The sequence below is a fragment of the Podarcis filfolensis genome (assembly GCF_964270895.1).
Source record: "Podarcis filfolensis genome assembly, chromosome: 6".
Lineage (NCBI taxonomy): Eukaryota > Metazoa > Chordata > Lepidosauria > Squamata > Lacertidae > Podarcis > Podarcis filfolensis.
This window is the reverse complement of record NC_139609.1, coordinates 57,012,165-57,034,296: the sequence shown is the minus strand read 5'-3', so window position 1 is coordinate 57,034,296 and position 22,132 is coordinate 57,012,165. Positions and strand designations below refer to the sequence as shown.

The 22,132-nt window shown below is 44.0% G+C and overlaps 1 protein-coding gene and 1 long non-coding RNA gene across 5 annotated transcripts in view; one reads left to right on the top strand and one right to left on the bottom strand.

Moving 5' to 3' along the window:
* Positions 1-1,795: 1,795 nt before the first annotated feature.
* TAF8 (TATA-box binding protein associated factor 8) lies at positions 1,796-9,532 on the bottom strand (the record flags this gene model as incomplete). 4 transcript variants are annotated; one of them, XM_083618065.1, is made up of 8 exons in its annotated part: positions 1,796-3,126; positions 3,768-3,910; positions 4,396-4,543; positions 4,823-4,947; positions 6,065-6,127; positions 6,672-6,770; positions 8,295-8,454; positions 9,464-9,532. In XM_083618065.1, the coding sequence occupies 8 exons, from the start codon at positions 9,530-9,532 to the stop codon at positions 2,983-2,985; spliced, it is 951 nt and encodes a 316-aa protein (XP_083474191.1). In that variant the 3' UTR covers positions 1,796-2,982. The 4 variants fall into 4 exon arrangements, with proteins under 4 accessions (XP_083474191.1, XP_083474192.1, XP_083474193.1 ...); XM_083618066.1 differs by having other exon boundaries at positions 8,295-8,451; XM_083618067.1 differs by having other exon boundaries at positions 3,777-3,910; positions 8,295-8,451.
* An 11-nt stretch (positions 9,533-9,543) lies between these two features.
* The window catches only part of LOC310764381, a 46,078-nt gene continuing 33,489 nt past the window's right edge, over positions 9,544-22,132 (top strand). The window contains exons 1-2 of the long non-coding RNA XR_014549134.1: positions 9,544-9,600; positions 13,175-13,489. This is a non-coding gene — a long non-coding RNA (uncharacterized lncRNA). The remainder of the gene's footprint in view (positions 9,601-13,174; positions 13,490-22,132) is intronic.

Genomic DNA, 22,132 nt, shown 5'->3' with positions numbered 1-22,132 from the left:
TTTTTCTCCTAAAAAGGAAGGGGAAATGTCTGTGCGTGTTATTGAGCGAATGTGTGGTCCCTGGAGCCAAATGGCAAAAAAAATCAGGCAAAAATCAAATCGCGCGTCTCGGAGAAGGGAAACCTGAAAAGAGGAAGTGGCTGCTTTCCTGCATTCTGCCTCAGGGTCTTACTGCCCACCCTCCTCTGTTTCCTTGCTGTGTTTGCTCAAACGGAACAAAGAGCAGGGAAAGCCCCTCCCCTCCAGGGGAAAGCAGAGTGTCGTCTCTGTGCTCCGGTGCTGCTGAAAACATGCAGGAGGGAGAGAGAGAGAGAGAGAGAGAGAGAGAGAGAGAGCGCGCGAGCGAGCTGGCTGGCTTGGGTGGGTAGGTGAGGGAAAACTTTTGCCTTCCTTTCCTCCCTCCCGTTATACCCCTCTCCTGCATTCTTAGCCAGCTGCTTCTCTGCACACCCCTCTCGTGCTCCTTGTCCATTCTGTATTTTTCCTTCCTTCCCCACTTAAAATGTGGTTAAAAAGCATGGATCCACATGGATCCTCAGGATCTTTGCATTGGGTCACCCCAAATTCACCATCAGATCACATAGCATGTCCATGGCTACAGCCTGCCCCCCAAAAATCACACACGCACTGTTGCCTGGGGCTGCAATGGTGCAAAAATGTGGTTAAAAAGCATGGATCCACATGGATCCTCAGGATCTTTGCATTGGGTCACCCCAAATTCACCATCAGATCACACAGCATGTCCATGGCTACAGCCTGCCCCCCCCCAAATCACGCACCCACTGTTGCCTGGGGCTGCAATGGTGCAAAAATGTGGTTAAAAAGCATGGATCCACATGGATCCTCAGGATCTTTGCATTGGGTCACCCCAAATTCACCATCAGAGCACATAGCATGTCCATGGCTACAGCCTGCCCCCCCCCAAAATCACACACCCACTGTTGCCTGGGGCTGCAATGGTGCAAAAACGTGGTTACAAAGCATGGATCCACAGGGATTCTCAGGATTTTTGCATTGGGTCACCCCAAATTCACCATCAGATCACATGTCTGTGGCCACAGCATGAAGCACAAAAATGATACATCCACTGTTTCATTCAGAATGTTTTTTCCCTTGTTTTCCTCCTCTAAAAACAATGTGCGTGTTATGGTCAGGTGCGTGTTATCGAGCGAAAAATACGGTATTTACAAATAGGCCCATTGTGAAGCTACAAAGCTACAGCACAATTCTGCTTTTACATGGCATAATTTGCAGTTCGTGTTCAGCACCACATTTTGGAAGCTCTTCTTATTAGTGTTGCTGAGGTTAAAGTGGATTGATGCTAATTTGAATTATTACTCACCAAACAGAATAGTAAAGTTATCACCAGAGTCCAACTAGCACAAACCAACTAGCACAAACCAATTAAGACTATCTTCCAAACAATTGCTACAGCTAACCAGGAGTGCATCCAAACAACTGTTTCAAATCATGTTTTGGAGGTTAGTGCTAACCACAGTCTACCTGACTGAGACGTCATGTCAAACTATGGTTAGAGGAAACAAAGAAACAGAGGGAGTTGGCACCTGAGGGGTTAAGACTGAGAGTAAAAGCTGCAGCATATTCTCAACTCTCCAAACCATAGCCTGGACAATCAGGACATGACATCTGAACCAGGTTTCTTTAGGCAATCTCACTGTTCTTTATTTCCTTCCAGAAGCAGGTGATGTAAAACTAAATTCCCCAAAGGTAATCAGAAACTTTGAAGAAAAAAACCAAGGTGTGGTCTTTTTCTTTTTTCCTTTTCAATCGAATATTTTAGGATAGCGTACTGATAGGCATATAATACAAATAGCAAGGGACACTTGAAGATGGAGTCAGGGAGTGATGCAGAATCTACTGCTACATCCCAGGCCTTGCTGGCACATGCTGGCCAGGATGGAAGGTGTTGGGGGAAGAGAGTAGTTTCTCGCTTCTCTCTGCTGATGGGAGACTGAAGCAGAGGCAACCATGAACATTCCTAACACCCCCACCCACACCCCCAGCCATCAACATCAAGGAGGGTGGACAACTTATAATTGCATTCTGGGTGGCATCTTTTTCCCTGTCTCCTATCACAGACAGAAATACAGCCTTTGTCAACGTTACTTGGAGACAAGAGAAAGGTAGAAAAACTGCTGCTTTATTGCCAAGGAGAATATAAATCTAAGACTTTGAGCCAATGCACAGGCAATATGATTCTAAACAAAGAGCTCTCTCATCCAGGTGAAAACAAGATCCGCAATCAACATGCACTTGTAAAAAGTGAGTTGTCTTGTACTGTTAAGCATTGCAGATCTGCTGGGATGTTTCTCTTCTTGCTCTGCCACCATCAAATTTCTCTGCTCAGCTCTCCCGACAATTCAAACCAGAGATAAGATCAGACCAAACCCTCAGCTCCAAGCACACAGACTTTAGAAATTGTGTGGTTCTGAACAGCCTCATCTTTTGCAAAGGCACAACAGTGAATATCCAGCTGATGCCCTTGGCTACCCCTCATCCAAACATGTCATATTTAGCAAGGTGACGTGGCATGAATCCCAGGATGAGCAGCATATATGACAGGCAAGCAGAGATGAGAGATGATTCTCCTTCTGAAGTTCGAGGAGACCTGGCAAAAAGTGAGGAAGTATTTTGCATTTCCTGCTAATCTGTCTGCAGTCCTCAAAAAAAGAAGGTACACTTGAAGATGGCAAGAGATGCTGTAAGTACTGCAAGCTGCAGCATGCTGTTCCCTGGAAGAGACAGATAGATTTCCATGTTTCTAGGTGAGCATTTCAGACTTCACCTTAAGTTATATAACAAACTGTTGGGGAGAAAAGGACCTGAACCAGAGAGACTGATTTCCATTTGGCCCTCAACCAGCAGCATCTTTCTGCCTTTCCCATGCCACATCTCAGCAGTTGCAAGGACCACAGGAGGTCCAAAATCGTCCTCCTATCCCACCCATCATCTTGCCACAGTTCACTTCTTCCTGCGGATTTTGGGCTTCTTCACTGGGCGAAGGTAGGGATTGTCTATCAAGTTCTCCTCTCCATTCCGGCTGCCGGAAAGCGAGGTGTTGTGTTGTAATACTGATGCATTCTCCTTCTCAGCTCCCGGGTCATCCTGGCAGGTAAGACAAGATGTGAACAACGTCAGGGTCTCAGCTGGCAAATCAGCACACACAAGAACAAGCAAGGCAGAAAGCAACAAGGACATGCAGGAGACAAAGCAGCAAGCAATCAATGCTGGCACACAGAAGAGTTGGGTGCCCTCTGCTGGCAGGCAACAAAAATGTGTTATGGAATTCAAAATGAATTTTCCTAAACTTTGAAGATTCAGGCGTTATCCTGAACAAGGGATCACAGCGAGGGTTCAGGGCAAGGGGATACATGCACCACCCCACTATATTTATCCCATCCACATTCTGTTCCTACCACCGACGATGAGCAACTGAATTGAGGTGAGGCATTGGCCTAATTGCTCCAGCGACAAGGACATGGCTCCTCTTCTCCCCATCCCACCCCTTGCAAAGTTTCACAGCCTTCTATGGATGCGAACATTTGCTGAGAAGGGAGTGCATTTCACAGGAGGAGCCCACGCTTGCCTTCTGCCCCAAGCTTATTCTGCAACCAGAACTATGTACATAAAATGCATTTGCCCAACAAATGCCACTTGCAATATCCCGTTTGCACTTAAGTGACCGTTTAATACAGTGTTTCCAGGAATCTGGAGTCAACGTCACGCTGAACCGAACCGAGCTCCACCGTGCTCACGTGCAAGGGGAGATTCTCTGTGTCTGTCTGATCATCTTGTTCGGATGAATCCGTCTCCTCCATCTGCTGCATCTCCAATTCAGAAGGAAGCAGAGCTGTCAAGTAGGGTATTGAAAAAGGCCTGGCGGCTATCACTAGGGATAAAGAAGGAAGAAGACATGATCTCAGATACTGAGATCCATCTCTCAGGTGTCCGGCCTAAAAGGTTGGAAGTGAGAAAAAACGCAAAGAAAGCCATGGACTATTGAGATTTATTTCCTACTATGCAAGCTTTCAAGGTCAAGGAAAAAGTTATACCGTAAACCTGTCACCACCAGCAGCCTACAAGTAAAGATGTCACCATCTGTGGTAGCTATGCAGAAGTTTTTGACAAAGTTACAACAATGTCATACTTCATATTTGTAATTTGCCTTACTGCAAATGCAGCTCATTTGAGGAGGGTTCATTTACAATATAGGACAGCCCAAAGGCCAATCTGGTGCCCGTGAGAAGTTTTGGACCACAATGTCCCTGCTGGCCCTCCAAAACATCTGGAGGGGGCTAGGTGGATGAAGGCTGCACTAGACACACAGCATCTTACTTGAAACAATGTGCCCTGCCACTGGATTGATTGTCTTACAAGGGAAGGTGCTGACATCATCCTTGAAAAGACTTTGTGTCTCTCCTGTCTTTGCCATGAAGCGTGTCAGAGCTCTTTCAACATCCCGTCTCTGAGAAGCAGCCTTTTCCCGCAGGATCTGATAATCTGACACAGGCTCCCGGTACGTCTGTAAGGCAAAGAGAGGGAGGCGACAATGACTATACACAGACTTCGAATCTGTATTGTTTAGAGTCACTGGGGGCAATCCAGCCATTCCTGTGCAGTTAAGTTCACATCTATCCAGTAGACAACCAAATCCTCCTATTTAGGACCATTTTCAGAAATAACGGAAAAGGAATAGCTCAGTGGACTTAAAACACTGGTCATCCCCAAAGGCTGAAAGTGTCTCACAACAACTTGTCTACCATCTCTGGTCAGTTTTTTTAAGCAAGGCAGACCTACTTACTGGTGTCTTGATGTAAGTGTGAGGATCTGGAAACTCTGGGAAGTGACCAGGGATATGGGATGGGTGAGGCTTGTTCTGTCCGGCCGTCAGGGCTTTTGGAGTCACGGGCTGATTTGTTACAGGTGCTGCAATTGGAAAGAGAATTTCGGTCATGGCAGCCTCTGCCTCAGTGGTATCAGCCCAGTTTCAGAGGGAGGCAATCTCTGTTCAACTTAGCACAACCGATATAACAAATCTATTTAGGCCAGAGCTGGGCAAACTTTTTTCTGCCTATGCCTGCACTCCTCAGGCAGGAATGAGGAACTTCAGGCCTGGAGCCCTCCAAGTTTGTATAGGAGGCTCTTGGGACTCAGTCCAGGCTATGCACACTCTCCTCAAACCACACCCCTCACTGGCTCAGCTCTGCACTCTCCTCAAGTGCTTTTGCCTGGCTGGATTGTGTCCTTGAGCTGCAAGAATGCCTCTTGCTTGCCTGGATGGAATATGGAGAGATGTGTGAAGTGTTTGTGTATGTAGAAACCTCTGGCATCTGTGTGCCTGGAATGCAGCCTACTGAACAAAGGTAAGAGTGACATCAATTGCTTCCCTCACTTTTGGTCTCTGGCCCTTAAAGCCTTAAACATTTCACTGAAACCAAATGTGTGTGCTTATAGCACTGCAGCCAAAATTTCACTTCAGTCACTGGAACTCTGTTTCAGTATATATTTACCTACAAATATGGTGTAACTCAAAAATATTAAGACTCTGCAAAAGTAGGAACAAGCCTTAAGTTACTTTGTTCTCATTCAAGGCCAAAGTCACACGCAACACATTTATTTAGAATCAAGTTCCACATATTTCAACAGAGCCTACTCCCCAGCTAAGTGTGCTTAAAACTGCCGCCTTTGATGTGCTTCTTAAGAAATATTTAATGAAATAATGATCATGCAATAGCTTCAGCAGCCATGCAACATACAATTGGCAGAATACTAAATAAAGCTGAGTTTCAGGCTGTGATAAAAGCCAACAAGAACATCTTAAAGGGATCCACAGAGCCTAAATTGAAAAATAGTGAACTGCTTCTCCAATTGAATGAGTCTGTTGCAGAAACCACTCCTTTCCCTCCTGAGAATATGACATAGGAAAAAGATACTGGCCCAGTGTAATTCCAAAGCAACAGAGCTTTGGCCCAATTACTGGGCCAAAGTTCCTTTTATAAAATTAAGTATGAATGAAATAAAATGCATGCAAGAGCTCACATACGGGCAGTGATCACCATCCGCTGGGACCGTTTGGCGTATGCAGGGAGCGTTTCCACATTAAAGCCTGAAACAGAAGAAAGCAAAGAAGCCTAAAACAAAAGAAAGGAAAAGTCATTCTAGCAAGCCAATCCACAGTGCGATCTTAACTCATCCACTACTGAAGCCCTGGCACTATGGCTACACTATGTGGGGAGGGAAGTATTAATTAATTCACCAGCATTTGCTCTCCCTTCTCTGATTCTAGAGGGATCCAGACAGAATAGCAGATAGGTTTACTTGAATATATATTCAACACCGAATGGGCCAAATGGAGGTACACCATCCACAGTAAGGAGGAAGATGAGGTGGTGGATGGATTGAACTTTCCTCTGTACAAAGAGGTGATATGGAGCTTCAATAGCAGGAAAAGGGGTTGGGCAGTAGGACTCTGGCATCCTTCCCAAAGATTCCCAAAGGATGGCAACCCATCTTTCATGCTCAATGGATCAAGCATCCAATCAATGGTACATCCACTGTAATTGCGGTATCTGCTCAATGACTACACTTACACAATCCCTTCTGACCTCTCCGCAACTGCCATGCCTGTACCATGTAATCCTGACACTCACCCATTTCAACTAAGGTGACGACAATATCTGAAAGGGTTGGTTGAGTCCTCGCAGTATGTTCACAGAAAGATTTGGCACTCCTCCCAATTTCTGAAATGTCTGGCAAAGCAAAAATCACCACAGAACTGAGAGTCAAGATATATCATCACATGCTCACTTTAGCACTATTCTGAATTTAGAGAAGCTGAATCTCTAGAGACCATCATCCATCCATAGCATTTAGATTGCAGAGGAAGTGGGGGGAATAGAAACCTAGTATTCTACTGTGGAGTGTTCAGCATTTTTAAGAAAATGAATCCTTTTCCTCCAAGAAAATAGTAAGGAATATATAAAACAAGAATTGGTAATGCTGTGTGTGTCATATTCTAGGTCAGGCTTCCTCAACCTCGGCCCTCTAAATGTTTTGAGACTACAATTCCCATCATCCCTGACCACTGGTCCTGCTAGCTAGGAATCATGGGAGTTGTAGGCCAAAAAACATCTGGAGGGCCGAGGTTGAGGAAGCCTGTTCTAGGTTTTAAGAACAGGAGTAAGGGAGAAGGTCAAGACATTTGATGCCATTTGCTACTTGCCACCACCAAACAAGCAGGAATGTGAAAAATACCTTTTTCATTTCATTATAGATCATCTCCCAGAAAGCCTTAATCTTTGGGCACGTCCACCAAAGGTGAAAGAATGTACCTTCATTCTCTTTACATTTCCAACATTTATTATCGGGCAGATGATATATTTTTGCAAGCTTGACTGGTGTCATGTACCACCTATATATCATTTTCATAATATTCTCTCTCAAGGTATTACATGCCGTAAATTTCATACCGGTGGTCCACAACTGTTCCCAGTCAGCAAACATAATGTTATGACCAATGTCTTGTGCCCATTTAATCATAGCAGATTTAACCGTTTCATCCTGCGTATTCCATTTTAACAGCAAGTTATACATTCTTGAAAGTATCTTAGTTTTGGGATCTAACAGTTCTGTTTCCAATTTTGATTTTTCCACCTTGAAGCCAATTTTTTTATCCAAGTTATAGGCCTCTCTTATTTGATAATAATGCAGCCAATCTCACACTTTATCTTTTAATTTCTCAAAACTCTGCAATTTCAATTTGTCTCCATCTTGTTCCAATATTTCCCAATATTTCGGCCATTTGGCCTCCATATTGAGCTTTTTCTGAGCCTTGGCTTCCATTGGTGACAACCACCTTGGGGTTTTATTTTATTCCAAACAGCTTATGTTTCCCAGTGGTCTGTCAGGCAAATCAAGATCACAGTTCTCCTACTTTGTTAAATAATGTCAAGCAATTGCCAAAGGGCTTCAGTTGCTCAAAACAGAGTTTTGGCAGTGAAACTGGTATGCAGGGTCATGCTGTCTACTTGATGGGAAGCATGTCAAATGGCAGCTCTAAAATTGTTGCAGCACCACACAGAAGGTGAAAGTGCTGCCAAACATCTCCCTTTCAAGCCGCTCCTGAAGAAACAGAGCCCCCATTTTGGTCAGCTCCTCCTGCAGAAATTGCATATGCCCATGTCTGTTATTGTCATTGGTGGAGAGGGTTAAGACTAATGTGCCTAATACTAGCAGTGGAGGTTTCTCAGTATTACACAGTTGGGGATACTCACAGCTCTGGAGCATCTCTGTCATGGTCTCCACAGCAGCCTTCTCAGAGCTCTCAAACCCAGCCTCTGTCAGCAATGAACTAACCACCACTTGAAGGGTCCTCCTTCGAGCCAAATAGTAGTTATCTGCCGGGGTTGAAGAGTGTTTGCCACCTGATCGCTGCTGGAACCAAACCCAATCAAGGAGGATGTGATTAGTAAAGGGAGCACATAAATAAGGAGCATGCGGAAGTTGTCAACAACACCACTTAGGGTGGAATTCAACACTGCGCTATTATAAATGTTCCATTTGCACAAGTGTATCAGCTTGCAAATGGAATGATCCTCCCTCCACTGTTCTGGGGGTTCTCCTGACTGCTTCCCAAGGGCCAATGTGCAAGTAGAAGCCCTTGCACTTCCACTAACAGTGTTCGTTATGTGAATCCCACCCTCAGTTACTGCTAAACATGTCTTAAATGGGTCCTTCTCCCAAAGTCCAACATGTGCTCTCATGTCCCACTTCTGACAGTGCTCTCTCTACTTTCCAAGTGTGCAAAATTAGCAAGGAATTAGTCTCATGCTTACTCATGGGAACAGGTGTGCAAAAGCAACACCCCTGATTTCTCCAGTTAAAGAGGATCTCAAGCAGCAGCTTTCAGAATTGCCTTTCCCATCCGCCAGAGACCCCCCGCCTTGGATAGATGTGTAGCGTCAGGGGGACATAGTACTGGGCAGGCAAGGTGAAGAAATGGCATGGTTCAGTATTAGGCAGCTTCCGGAAAGTGGGAAGAAGATAGGGGGGAACGCGTGTGTTTAGACGTGACCTCAAGATTCGTGCACAGTTCTCGTGATCTTAGAAAGCGGTGTTTTTGCGCGCATGTTTTGGGTGGCCACCTGCTTGCAACGTTATCTGGCTTTCTGCAAGCGCAGAATCGCAGAAGAGGGAATGGAAAGGCGCTGCCCCGAAACCCAGAGCGGTCTGAAAGTGATCGGCAGCAAGCAATGGCGCCCCGCAAATCAAGTGGCGCCCGCTCGTTCGCCTGCCTCCCACCCAGAACCTCCCCCTTCCTCGGTGTCCTGACGCCGCCCCACGCTGTCATGAGAGCCTGCGGCGGGCACCTGGTGACCTCAAAGCGGGCCCGCAGGTGGGCCGTGCCCTCGCCCCCCAAAGGGCTCCGGAGTCCCAGCCTTACCGTGCCCGAGCTACTAGAGCCGCCGGTCCCCGTGTCCGCCATTTTGGATCCATGGGAGGATGCGCGCATGCGCCTCTACGAACAGCATGGTGGGAGTTGTAGTTCGCGGTGAGGCGGCACGGTGGCGCTCCCCTCTGGTACTCCTATTGATCGAGAAGGTTAAGGGCTGGTCCAGCAGGCGTCCCCGCAGGTAGCGGTTATAGTTGCCCTGTCAGAGAACTTGGGGAAGGGGGCACAGGCAAGAAGGGCCCCGGGCAGCTGTAAGCAACCCAAGCAGGGAAACGTTTCTGAGACGGTGAAGCAAAAGTGATCCTGCAACGAAGAGGGGGTTTTGTGGTTTTTTTGCATCCATAAAATTTTTGGGGGTTTTGCCTCAGATGCCTGCAGTGTTTTCCTCCTCACGTGGCGCGCTTCAGAGGGGTCGTAAAGAACAATTTACTTAGGAGACCACTGTAAGCAGATGAAAACATTAGCAGGATTTTAATTTCACTTGTAACGTGACAAATATTATGGATAATATGGATGGATATAAAATACAGAGTACGGAATGATATGCAGTTGAAAATGTTGACAATAGGACCCATTGAGGGGATGGGGGGAAGTCTCGAGATTCAGAGAATTCTCTATACAAGGGTATGTATTTGGTATCGTTATCAATTTATATCTGTAAAATCAAATAAAAATGATTTTTTTTTAAAAAAAGGGGGTTGTAAACCTAGGTGGAAGGGGGCAGAGAAATCTAAAATGTGCAGCCTGTGAGGGGGCTTTTTTTGTGCAACTCAGGATAACATTAGACAGTAGTGAAGTAAACCTGCTAGTGCTGAAAGAGGCTCAGAACTTCACTGTATTCTTTGCTGCAACAAACTAATGCAGCTACTCCTGCAAGAGTTCTCACTCTTATAATTTTAGGCATGGTTGGGTTTAGGAGCCATGCACACAGCACGGCAGAAGAGGTAAAGTGCACAAAAACAGTTGTCTAAATAAATATTGCTCATGTTAGAAGTTCACATTTTATCACAGCTATATGCATTCCCTGGGGAAATTTCCGTCCTTTCTCCTAATACTAGAATGACCTTTGGGGTCCCTTCCAACTCTACAATTCTGTGAACTCCCTGCGATGCAGGAATCTCAACTAAAGTATCCATGACAGATGACCACCCACACCCACCTCCAATGAAAACTCCATATGATGGTCTTCACTAGCTTAAATGACTTCAAGAGAGGATTCGACAAAATGGCTGGAAACCTGAATAGGGGGACTCTACACTGTAACATGTGGTTAGAACTGTAGGGTTGAAAAGGACCCCAACAGTCATCTAGTCCAACCCCTGTTATGCAGGTCCATACACATAGCAAACTCAGTGCCAATCTTAATGTAGCCAAAATTGCCCCTTCATGCACAAAAATGAGGTAGCAGAAGACTTCAGGAGACCCCACAGTTTGCACAAGTCAAAAAAAGTACAGAGTTATGAGTTGGGGGAGGAGAATGGAACGGAGTATCCCATGAGGGATCATGTCTGGCTTGCTGGAACTCTGATCAGGGCCGATACAGATTGCAACACTTTGTTGCAGGTCCTGCCTGCTAATGGCTATTAGACAATACAGTGGTACCTCGGGTTAAGTACTTAATTCGTTCCGGAGGTCCGTTCTTAACCTGAAACTGTTCTTAACCTGAAGCACCACTTTAGCTAATGGGGCCTCCCGCTGCCGCCATGCCCCTGGAGCACGATTTCTGTTCTCATACTGAAGCAAAGTTCTTAACCTGAGGTACTCTTTCTGGGTTGGCGGAGTCTGTAACCTGAAACGTATTTAACCTGAAGCGTATGTAACCCGAGGTACCACTGTATAGCTAAATGGAATGCCCAGGTTCAAAGGGTGTATATGATGAAGTATCTGTTGCAAGAGGTGCTGTGAGGAGGCAAATGTCAGGAGAGAGCTACTGTTTTCATATCATAGTTTTCCCAAATCATCTTCTTTGCCATTGTGAGATACAAATGTACTGTGTTCATTTGCGTTTTTATAATTTTTTATTTACTGAGAGCCTGAAGCAAAAATTTTAGGAGACAATAAACATGCAATTAATCTCTTCTGTATTGTCTAGACTAATTTGGTTCATGAGTGATAATTTCATTGTTGGTGCCCTCTCTACACATGTTGAGGGAACTTCTATAGACAATACTGAGCTAGATTTATCAATACAGTGGTACCTCTGGTTACATACTTAATTCGTTCCAGAGGTCCATTCTTAACCTGAAACCATTCTTAACCTGAGGTACCACTTTAGCTAATGGTGCCTCCCGCTGCTGCTGCGCCACCGCCACACAATTTCTGTTCTCATCCTGAGATAAAGTTCTTAACCCGAGGTACTACTTCCGGGTTAGTGGAGTCTGTAACCCGAAGTGTTTGTAACCCAAAGCGTTTGTAACCCGAAGTACCACTGTAGTCTAAGGCAGCATAAGACATCTTTCTATGTTCAGGAACACAGAAATGTAGGTTCCCAAATGCAGGAAGAAGAGCAAGGTTACTGAATGTGTGGAAGAAAGCCCTCCACATGTATAGCTGTCTGAGCAGGGGTCTTTTCAGCACTGCAGTGAATGTGTGTATATCAGCCTGCCACTACACTGCTGCCTACCTCTCATGACTATTAAAACGTCTGACTGGGGTTGAGCACCTTTATAGGGTGATCCAAGGCAAAGGTGGACATGGCTCCTGTACTTTTAATAGTTGCACAGAACAGAGAATTTGGGTATGTGCTGCTTTTAACATTGGGATTAAATAGTAGCTGCACTTCCATAAGTTTTCTTTTCTTCACATCTTTATGCATGAAAACATCAGTTTAAAGAACTGAGCAGAAGGACTCACAGGTGACAGCAGAAAGGGAAGAATCATAACTTGGTGGAGAGAACATGCTTTGCATGCAAAAGGTCCCAGGCTCAAAACCTGGCATCTGTAGAAGGGCTGGGAAAGATTCCTGCCTGAAACCCATAATAGCTACTGCCAGTCAGTGTCAGTGATACCAAGCTGGATGGATCAGTAGCCTGACTCAGTGTAAGAAATTTCCTGTGTCTCTTTTAGCGCTATTCCCTGACATGTGTATTGGTGCAACAGTTAAAATGCTACTGCACCAGAGCCACCTCAGCTCCCAGCTTCTGGTGTGCCAGGCAAAAGGCTCGCTCATATAATTTTGACATAAGTGGCAGTGGCTACTTATATATAAATCTAAGAGCCAAGAACAGTCAGTCTCTCCCATAGTCCCTCAGGCTAGTACAGTTGGACGTCTCTAAACCACTTGCCAGTAAGAGGATGCATGTTCAGGAGCAATGACGCGAGCAGCTGTTTGAATTCTTGAGCTGATCATCCAAACTTATTCAACAAAAACAACGTTGTGGTGTCCATCCATCCATTTACCTCTTTTGCTGCATTGTCTCCAATATCCATTGCTCCTAAGCTGTCAGACTGCATGGGTGGCTCTCAAACCACCATTTGTGAGTTTCTGCAGCGGCTGTGTATAATATTTAAAATATTAGTATATAAATAGCTTCCACCTCTTGGTTAGATCTCCCAAACACTGGGAATGTTGTGGTGTTGTTTAGTTTTTCAGCATTAATTTTCCTGCTTGGTCCCCCCTCCCCTTCAGCTTCACTTTATCTTCAAAGGTGGTGATGTTTTGATCAAAACTCCACTGAGCATCAAAACTTGTGTGCTTTACAGACTGTGCAACAGGAAACCCACCTCCTACAACCCCTCTGCTCTCCCCACTTCCTGTTCAAGTACAATGCATGTGGCAGAGAAAAGGCGTCACCGAAATGCAGAAATGTAAACAACTGTCAGAACTCAGAAAATTAAAGGTCTTATACTGTGTTGATTTAAAGCGCAACACCTATTCCAGCCAACACTGATTTCCTGGTAGTGATGGAAGCCAAGAGGATGACCATGAAAATATAAATTGGAACTTAGGAAACGCTGGATTACTTTTTAAATATATGTACATCTGTATCAAAAGAGTTCTTGGTTGCCAGCTATGAGGTAGGAAGTGATTCCATTTCTTTAAATGTAAATAGCAAAAAAAAAATTCATGTCCTAAGGGCTTGCTAACTGAAATCCAAAGGGATCTATACAGTCATGTGGGTAATACTCAGGACCTGAAAGAGTAAATACAGATCTGACTACTGGTTGGTCTGGGATGATATGTTTTATTTTTTAAATCAACTGGCTTTTAAACATACAGCAAAATGAGACTTTTAGAATAGGCATTTCTCATGCTTTTATTTGCATTACTGTTTGTGGTGTTTTGCTTTTCCTTCCACTGGTGTTGCTTTTTTGGCTTTCGTTATTCTATTATTCCTCCAATATTGGTGCTGTTTTATATTTTGCATCTTGGGTTCCTGGAGCCACATCCTGAGTTCAAAGTGTGTGATTGCATGGGTGCATCTGTGTCAGTCACAGTGTTTACCTGCAAACTTCATAAGCAACCATTTTGAAAAGTATGGTGTGCACACCCACATATATTTTGCATGCCAACTTAGACTGTGATTTATTCTTACAGGCACCTTCTCAAAGGCACAGTGCATATATGTTTATTGTGTTCTGCAATCAGTTCCTGAATGTTGCTGATATCAAACCTGGCCAGTTGATTGGTGCCACACCAGATCAAACATATATATGTACACATCTAACATTGTTTTTAAAAACTGTTGCATTGCTTAGAGATGGATTTTGCTAAAGATTTGTGAGAAATGTTGCAAAGAGGGACTACAGTTCCATCTGTTGTCTGATGTTGTCAAACGAATTTAAAAATAATAATCTGAATAACACTGTACCTCTCCTGGCCCAGGGAGATAGGTGTAATTTTCCTTTTTGGGGTCTGGGAGAATCTTGAATCTCTAGTTCATCTGCCTATTTGCATCATTATTTTCCTTCCTGTTGGAATCAATTGCCTTCTCATATAGATAATGCTGCTACACTCTTTTTCTTTTAGAAGCTTCTAAAAATTTACCCCTTAATTTTGGCCAGGCCCTCCTGTCAGTGGCCTCTGCATTCAGTAATTGGCAACAACGTCCTTGTATGTTATCATATAAAAACTGTTTGAACTATTCCTTCTGCCTCCTGTCAGTTTTGAATTTTGATTGTTATACTGTAAACCTTAGATCGGGCATCCCCAACCTTCGGCCCTCCAGATGTTTTGGACTACAATTCCCATCATCCCTGACCACTGGTCCTGTTAGCTAGGGATCATGGGTGTTGTAGGCCAAAACATCTGGAGGGCCGCACGTTGGGGATGCCTACCTTAGATGATGAATTATTTGTTTTCAGTAAAGCCAGTGTGGGGTAGTAGTTAGAGTGTTGGACCCTGGGCCGATTAGCATTCCATCTGGGACAGGGAGTGAGGCTGAAATCCTATTTCCACTTGTTTGGGAGTATGCCCCATTCAACTTAATAGAATTTACTTCTGGGTAGACACATATAGGATTGCACTGTGTGACTCGTTCCTTAGTAATGCCACAGCCAAGCTGAGTACTGATTAATGGAAGAAGCCACAAAGAGGAAGCTTCTAATTAAAGAACAGGACCCACGAAAAGTTTTGATAGCATGTTGCTTGTCTGTATTAGACAGCCTGGCACTGCCACTGTATTAAATGGGCTGGGGCTCTCTTGGGTGGATCTCCTCAGAGCAGGCCTGAAAAAAGTTGGGAGGGCAACAGAAGAGAATGCTGGAATGCAACAGGCTGGCAACAGTGTCATGTGGATAAAAGGGAGTGAACAAAGGATGGCAGTTCCAGAATAATGGCAAGTGTGGTAGCCACCCTGTTCGCTTATCTTCTTCTTCAGTGATCACTCATAGCCGAGTAAGATTGTCTTCCATAAACACAGTTTCAACAGTGAGTCCGTAAGTGATTGTGGAGGCCAATTCTGGATCCACACGTCCTTCCACAGTGAGGACATTCGTTTCCAGACGGGGGTTGATCACAGTGTGGATTTGCCAAGCGTGCCTTTCTCCTAGCACGTTTCTCCCTTGCATCCTGAGTTCGAGTGTCTTCAAAGCCCATGACACCTTTGGTAAAGGCTTTTCTCCAACTGGAGCGCTTGCAGGCCAGTGTTTCCCAGCTGTCAGTGTGTATACTACATTTTTTTAGATTTGCCTTGAGACAATCTTTAAACCTCTTTTATTGACCACCAGCATTATGCTTTCCATTTTTAAGTTCGGATTACTTACGTGCTCTCTGGGTGCCCCAAGTCAGGTGTTTATATTGGGATGGGTACTGCTCATGCATATTATATTTTTGCAGCATCCATCAAAATGTCAGCCTGTATTTTTTCATTTAATCTGTATCTATCTTTTCTGTGGAAAATCCATTGAATTAAAAGGAATATGCTGCCAGTAACTCATTTGCAATATCCAGATGCCCCTGTCCGGAAGCACTGTCCGGAAGCACTGAGGTTAAGGGGTGATATGATAGCCATGTTCAAATATATAAAAGGATGTCACATAGAGGAGGGAGAAAGGTTGTTTTCTGCTGCTCCAGAGAAGCAGACACGGAGCAATGGATCCAAACTACAAGAAAGAAGATTCCACCTAAACATTAGGAAGAACTTCCTGACAGTAAGAGCTGTTCGACAGTGGAATTTGCTGCCAAGGAGTGTGGTGGAGTCTCCTTCTTTGGAGGTCTTTAAGCAGAGGCTTGACAACCATATGTCAGGAGTGCTCTGATGGTGTTTCCTGCTTGGCAGGGGGTTGGACTCGATGGCCCTTGTGGTCTCTTCCAACTCTATGATTCTATGATTCTATGATTCTTTCCCATTCTTTTAATATTTCTTTGCCACAAGGGGGCAGACTTTGACCAGTTAACTGTTCATCTATTCCTATTTCAACTCAGAAGGAAAGCTTACTGCCACTTGCAAGTAAAAATCTGATTTCATTTTATTATATTTCTATGCCACTTTTCATTGAAATGAATTCCAAAGCATCTTACAAACAATAAATAAGAATAACATGATTGAACAGGTAGCTGTGTTGGTATCTGAAGAAGTGTGCATGCACACGAAAGCTCATACCAATAACAAAAATAAGTTGGTCTCTAAGGTGCTACTGGAAGGAATTTTTTATGATTTAACATAGTAGAACATCACACATAGAGCATAAATCCTATAGAATAATTAACAAATCATTGCAACCATTAATCTGTAAAATCTATAAAACACTGTAAACAAAGCATAGCTCAGTCGGTAGAGCATGAGACTCTTAATCTCAGAGTCCTGGGTTCGACCCCCATGTTGAGCAAACGATTCATGCATTTTATGGGGTTGGACTAGATGATCCTTGTGGTTCCTTCCAACACTATGATTCTATGATCACAATTAAAGCAAAAGTTACATTACATGATTAACAAATCAATGCATCATTTATAATATACAGTGGTACCTTGGGTTACATACGCTTCAGGTTACAGACTCCGCTAACCCAGAAATAGTGCTTCAGGTTAAGAACTTTGCTTCAGGATAAGAACAGAAATCGGGCTCCGGCGGCGCGGCAGCAGCGGGAGGCCCCATTAGCTAAAGTGGTGCTTCAGGTTAAGAACAGTTTCAGGTTAAGAACAAACCTCCGGAACGAATTAAGTACTTAACCCGAGGTACCACTGTATAAAACAACATTAACAAAATAGCAACCAAAAGATAAACTAAGCACTGTTAAGTTCATACACATACTCTCCTCACCCCCATGATTCCTAATCTTTCACTCTATTCATTAAAATACACATTCTCATATAATGCCCATGGCAGCAACTCCCTTTTGATGGTTTCCTGGGCTGAAGATAGGGCAGCACAGGTGAACCAACCACCCCCTGACGGCAAGCAGTCTCTCTCTCCCCTCACAGTTTTTGTTAGACTGTGAGCTGACAACTTATCCAAGACCACCATGCAGTCAAGCTGCATGAGAGAGCTGGTATTTGAATTTGCACTTCCCATATCCAAGCCCAACAATCCAGCAGCCTCTGCAACCTACACAGTGGCTCTCCTTTGACTTGTGTGATTTTTAATAGCCACCTGGTGCTGATGTGTCACTTACCAGCAGAGCAAAGCAACTTTAGAGTAAATCTGCATCTGTTCTCTGAGCAACAGAACAAAATAGGGGACCTGTACAGTTAGCACTGAAAGACCATGCAGGGGTGGGGAACCTGTGGCCAGACATTGCTGGACTCCCACCAGGCCCACACAGGCTGGCCAATGATTTGAGATGATGGGAGTTGTAATCCAAGCACATTTGTAGAGCCACAGATTAGTTGTCACCAGGCAACAGCATTAACATTCTACCTTTTTATGGTATTCAAACCTCATAAAGCTTCCTAGGCTGACTAATTTCTTTTTTTCTCAGTGACCAGACAGCACCCCACATACTGCTGTTCACACCATTCTGCATTTCTGCCTTGGGGGCGGGGGGTGAGGGTAAAGATGATGTAACCTTTTCCCCAGCCATGCTCTCTAGTGAATATGCTAGAGTCTCAGCATCTGGACACACCTGGTGTGCCGTTTTCTCAGGACAGATGCTTTTTTTCTCCTTGGACCGTTTTCCTTATTCCTTCTTGACTCAGCACTTCTGTGAACTTGGCTAGGACCCTTCAGCTTATAGTCAGAGACAGACATTTGATCCTGCTCACCTAATGGCTTCTGAAGTCTGAGACATTTTTTATGTGTTTCGCCACCAAACTCTCTGAGATGTGTTGGGAGTAAAAGTACACAGTCATATTCCTGGTAAATTAGAAAAACGCAGCTCAGTTTCTGAGTCACAGCCCCATGTCTAATCAAAGAAGCATGTGGACCCACAGCTTTGACAGAAAGCCCCAAGCCTGGACTGCCGAGAACCACTAGAGATTTTTAGTAATTGTATCACGTCTGATGGGTGACTCAGAAGATTTGGTTGCCCTGTCTTTTCCCTCTCTCTTCTTCTGCCAAGAACTTTGGGATTTGGAGGTTACAATGAATGAAATCATCTGGTTAGGAAGAGGTTCTGGTTCTTTTATCTTCTTTTACTTGGTGAGGTGGCAACATAATGGATGCAGTAGTGTGTGAACTAGTGTTGCAGAATATATTTGAAAGGCAAAAGAGCTGAATGGGTGACCTCCGTGTATCAAGGGGAAATAATATTGTTGATGATTAAACAGTGTACACTTGTGTGCAATCCACACTAATGCAGACTGGACCTTGATGTCTAATTAAGGCTGATATAGCAAAAACAGCTTTGGTGAATTTACAGAGTCCACACCGGGTATTCCAGAAGGGCAGGGGTGCAAAACCATTGCACAACTCCAGATGTTGTTTAATCACAGCTCCCATCATCCCTGGCCATTAGCCATCCTGGTTGGGCCTGAAGGGAGATGGAGTCCAACAAGATCAGGAGAGCCACAGGTTCCTCATCCCTTCAGGAAAGTATGCAGTCAACAACCATAGATGTGGCAAGTATTTTTTTTTTTAATAAATTTTTATTAGAGTTTTACAAGAAAAAAGAGTAAAGATTTACAGAATAAAAAAAGAAAAACCACAGATAAAAATAGACAATACAAAAAAGAAAGCGCACAGGACACACTAAGAACAGCTAATTGAGAAAAAATAAGAAATTAAAAAAAAATAAAACAAATCCATTTTTCTCAAGATCCTCAGAGTCATATGCTTGTATCCTTGACCTCCTCACACCTCCCCCCTTTTGTGTTCCCATTTACATACTTAATTCAGCAAATTCTTACCCTTTTTTCAAATATCTTAACTTTGTGTCATAACATATTATACCCCAATATTTTCAACCATTTATCAATACATTTTTTACATAATCTTATTAGCTTTTGTCACTAGTTACCACTAGATGTGGCAAGTATTAAGGCTCTTTACATTATCAGATTAAAATGCATCTAGATCGTGGTTGTTTTTTTTCAATTTAGATCAAAGCTGGTTGGGGGAAATGCATCAAAAATAGTATTTAATTTAAAAAAAAAATAGGATGGATACAGGCTAGATGTGGATTATAGCTAACACCATGTACACTGCTTCCCAAACCAGCAGTAGGAATGGACTGGATGTGCAATAACTGGGTGTATGTACAGAGCTGTAGATACTTGAGTCCATATCATCTGGTCCTCCTCAGACTTACAATGCCTATGATCTGAAGTATAAATATGATACTGTGGTACCTCGGTTTACAAACTTCATCTGCTCCAGAAGTCTGTTCTTAAACCGAGGTGCGCTTTCCCTAATTAGGCCTCCCGCTGCCGATGCCCTTCCACCGTTCGGCTTCTGTTTGTAAATCGAGGTAAAGTTTGTTAACCGGAACACTACTTCTGGTTTTTGCGGAGTTCATATACCGAATAGTTCGTAAAGAGGGCTGTTCTTAAACCGAGGTACCACTGTACTGGAAACCTCAGCGTCATTAAAATGCATAGCATCTTTAGCTGGCTACTAAAAACACAGGAGTTGAGCACAGGAGATCTGATTTACTGGCAACTAAAAGACTCAAGCTTGGAAAGGAAAATTAGCAACCCAGATTGGATAGAATAAAAGTCTAAGAAACCTTCATTGAAACTGTACATGGATACCCCAGACCAGAGAAGCCCCATGTCTCCACTGTGCCACCCTGTGGATCCCATCCTGTGCCCACAAGTAATGGCATATTTGCAACAGATGAGCACTTACAAAGACAAGCGAATACAATCCTTCTGTATGGTGTATCCCATTATAGCAAACTGTGCATGCACAAACTCAAAGAATACATTAGGCATTGTTTTCTAAATGCAAAGAAGCAACTACATTAAGCTAGAGTTCTGAAAGGCGGGAAGGATGGTAACCTCTGCATAATCATGGTTTAGGTGAGAGCCTAGCTGGCTACACTGCAATCCTCTGTTGTATGCATTTCTGAAAGCTTTGCAAAGAGAAAGGTGTTGCAAGGTTACACCAATGACAGCTTTGCTCCCTGCGACCTGCATTGACATCTATCTCTTTTCCCCAAAAGGGGCCGCTTATCTTCGCACTTTACCACATTAGGGTTTCTCACAATAATCTTCGACAAAGCAACTACAAAGCCTTCAGGAAACCACAGGAAGGGTGGTGAATTGCAGGGTGTGTGTTCTGAGTCGTGTAGGGGGAGGGTGTTCTTCCCAGTTGGCACATCATGAGGTTCTTCTACTTATACACTAAAAGAGTGGAGATTTTGTGAAGTTTAATTCCTTCCACACTAGTTGTTTAGTCTGAAATGGGTGTCCTTTGTTCACTTGGTTTTTACACATAACCCAGATGGTGTCATTGTTGAAAACAAGTTAAATTTCAGTACAGTTGAGGGTTTAGGGGACTAGTACCCCTTTAATTAGTAGCTTCTACTTTTTCCCTTTATTATAAAGTGGTTAATTAGTTGTTTCCTGTTCACTCACCTGTGGTCACTCCATTCATAAATTGCCTTTAATTAGTTCAGTTCTTGAAGGTTATATGTGTTTAGAAGAGGGGGGTCTTTGCAGCCAAACCATTCCCCCTTTTTTTTCAATTAGAGCAATTTTTGCAATGCCAATATAAAATATAACATAAGTTAATGAGTTAAGTATTTTGGTTCCAAAAAGGAAACCTGTAATCAACCCCCCCCCCACTCCCACAGGGTACTTGGGGGACCCTCTAGATGTATGTCTCCTGAGGGAGACTGCTGGCCCAGTTTATAGCAGATCTGCTCATTGTTCATCTGCAATATTTAGTTAGATTACAGATGAACAATGAGCAGATCTGCTATAAACTGGGCCAGACCAGAACCAGTGCAAAAGAGGTTGTTGTGGGACAGCTGTCTGGTGATATTGGGCCAGAAAAATTGTGTATAAGAGAAAATTTGCATCCTTGGCCAGGGCCAGACTTCCTGGGGTCCTTGAAACAATGCTGCCAGTCCCACACTCCTCCCCTCTTTCCGGCCAACAGATTTATGAAATGCAGACTTGGACTCTCATTTCAAAGTGGCACCACAGCCCATGCACCGCTAAAACACCACTCCTTGGCCAGGTGAAAGAGTGCTGAGTGGCAGCACATCTTTAGCGGCCAGTGAGGGGCCCATCTGATCTCCTAGGGACCTTGGCCAATGCCTGACTTGGTCTCCCATTGGAACTGGGCCTGTTTTTGGCTGTGCTGCTGTGCTGCTGCAACGTTTTGAGGAGCTCTGCAACATGTGCGCTGTTGGCTCCTTTGAAGTAAGGAGACAGAAGCAGAGCATCGAATGTGCTATTTTAAAACATGGCTTTGGAAATGGGTTTGATGTTTAAACACCCACATCTTAAGGTGAATGGTTTAAAATGTATGTTTCTTGCTTCATGTTTGCTGCATATGGGACAAGGAGCCTTGCGCTGAGTCGGAACAATTGCCCGCCTACTCTGCCTGGCAACATGTCTTCAGTCTTTTCCAGCCTTGCTTCCTGTGACCCTTCCACGGGAGATGGTGGAGCTTTTGTCATGAAATGCATGTGTTTTTCTACTGATAAATACCCTCTTCTTTGTAACAAAGCCCTGAAGCAGGGTGAGAAAGTCTCAACAAGCAAGGGTTATTAGGTGGCCCACAGCAGGCTACTGGAGGCATCCCAGTCCAAAGGACAGAGCTTCTTGGGAGTTAAAAATTGTGGTTCTCTTGAGCCTTCTGTGACTTGGCTGCAAAAACCTCTGTGTAT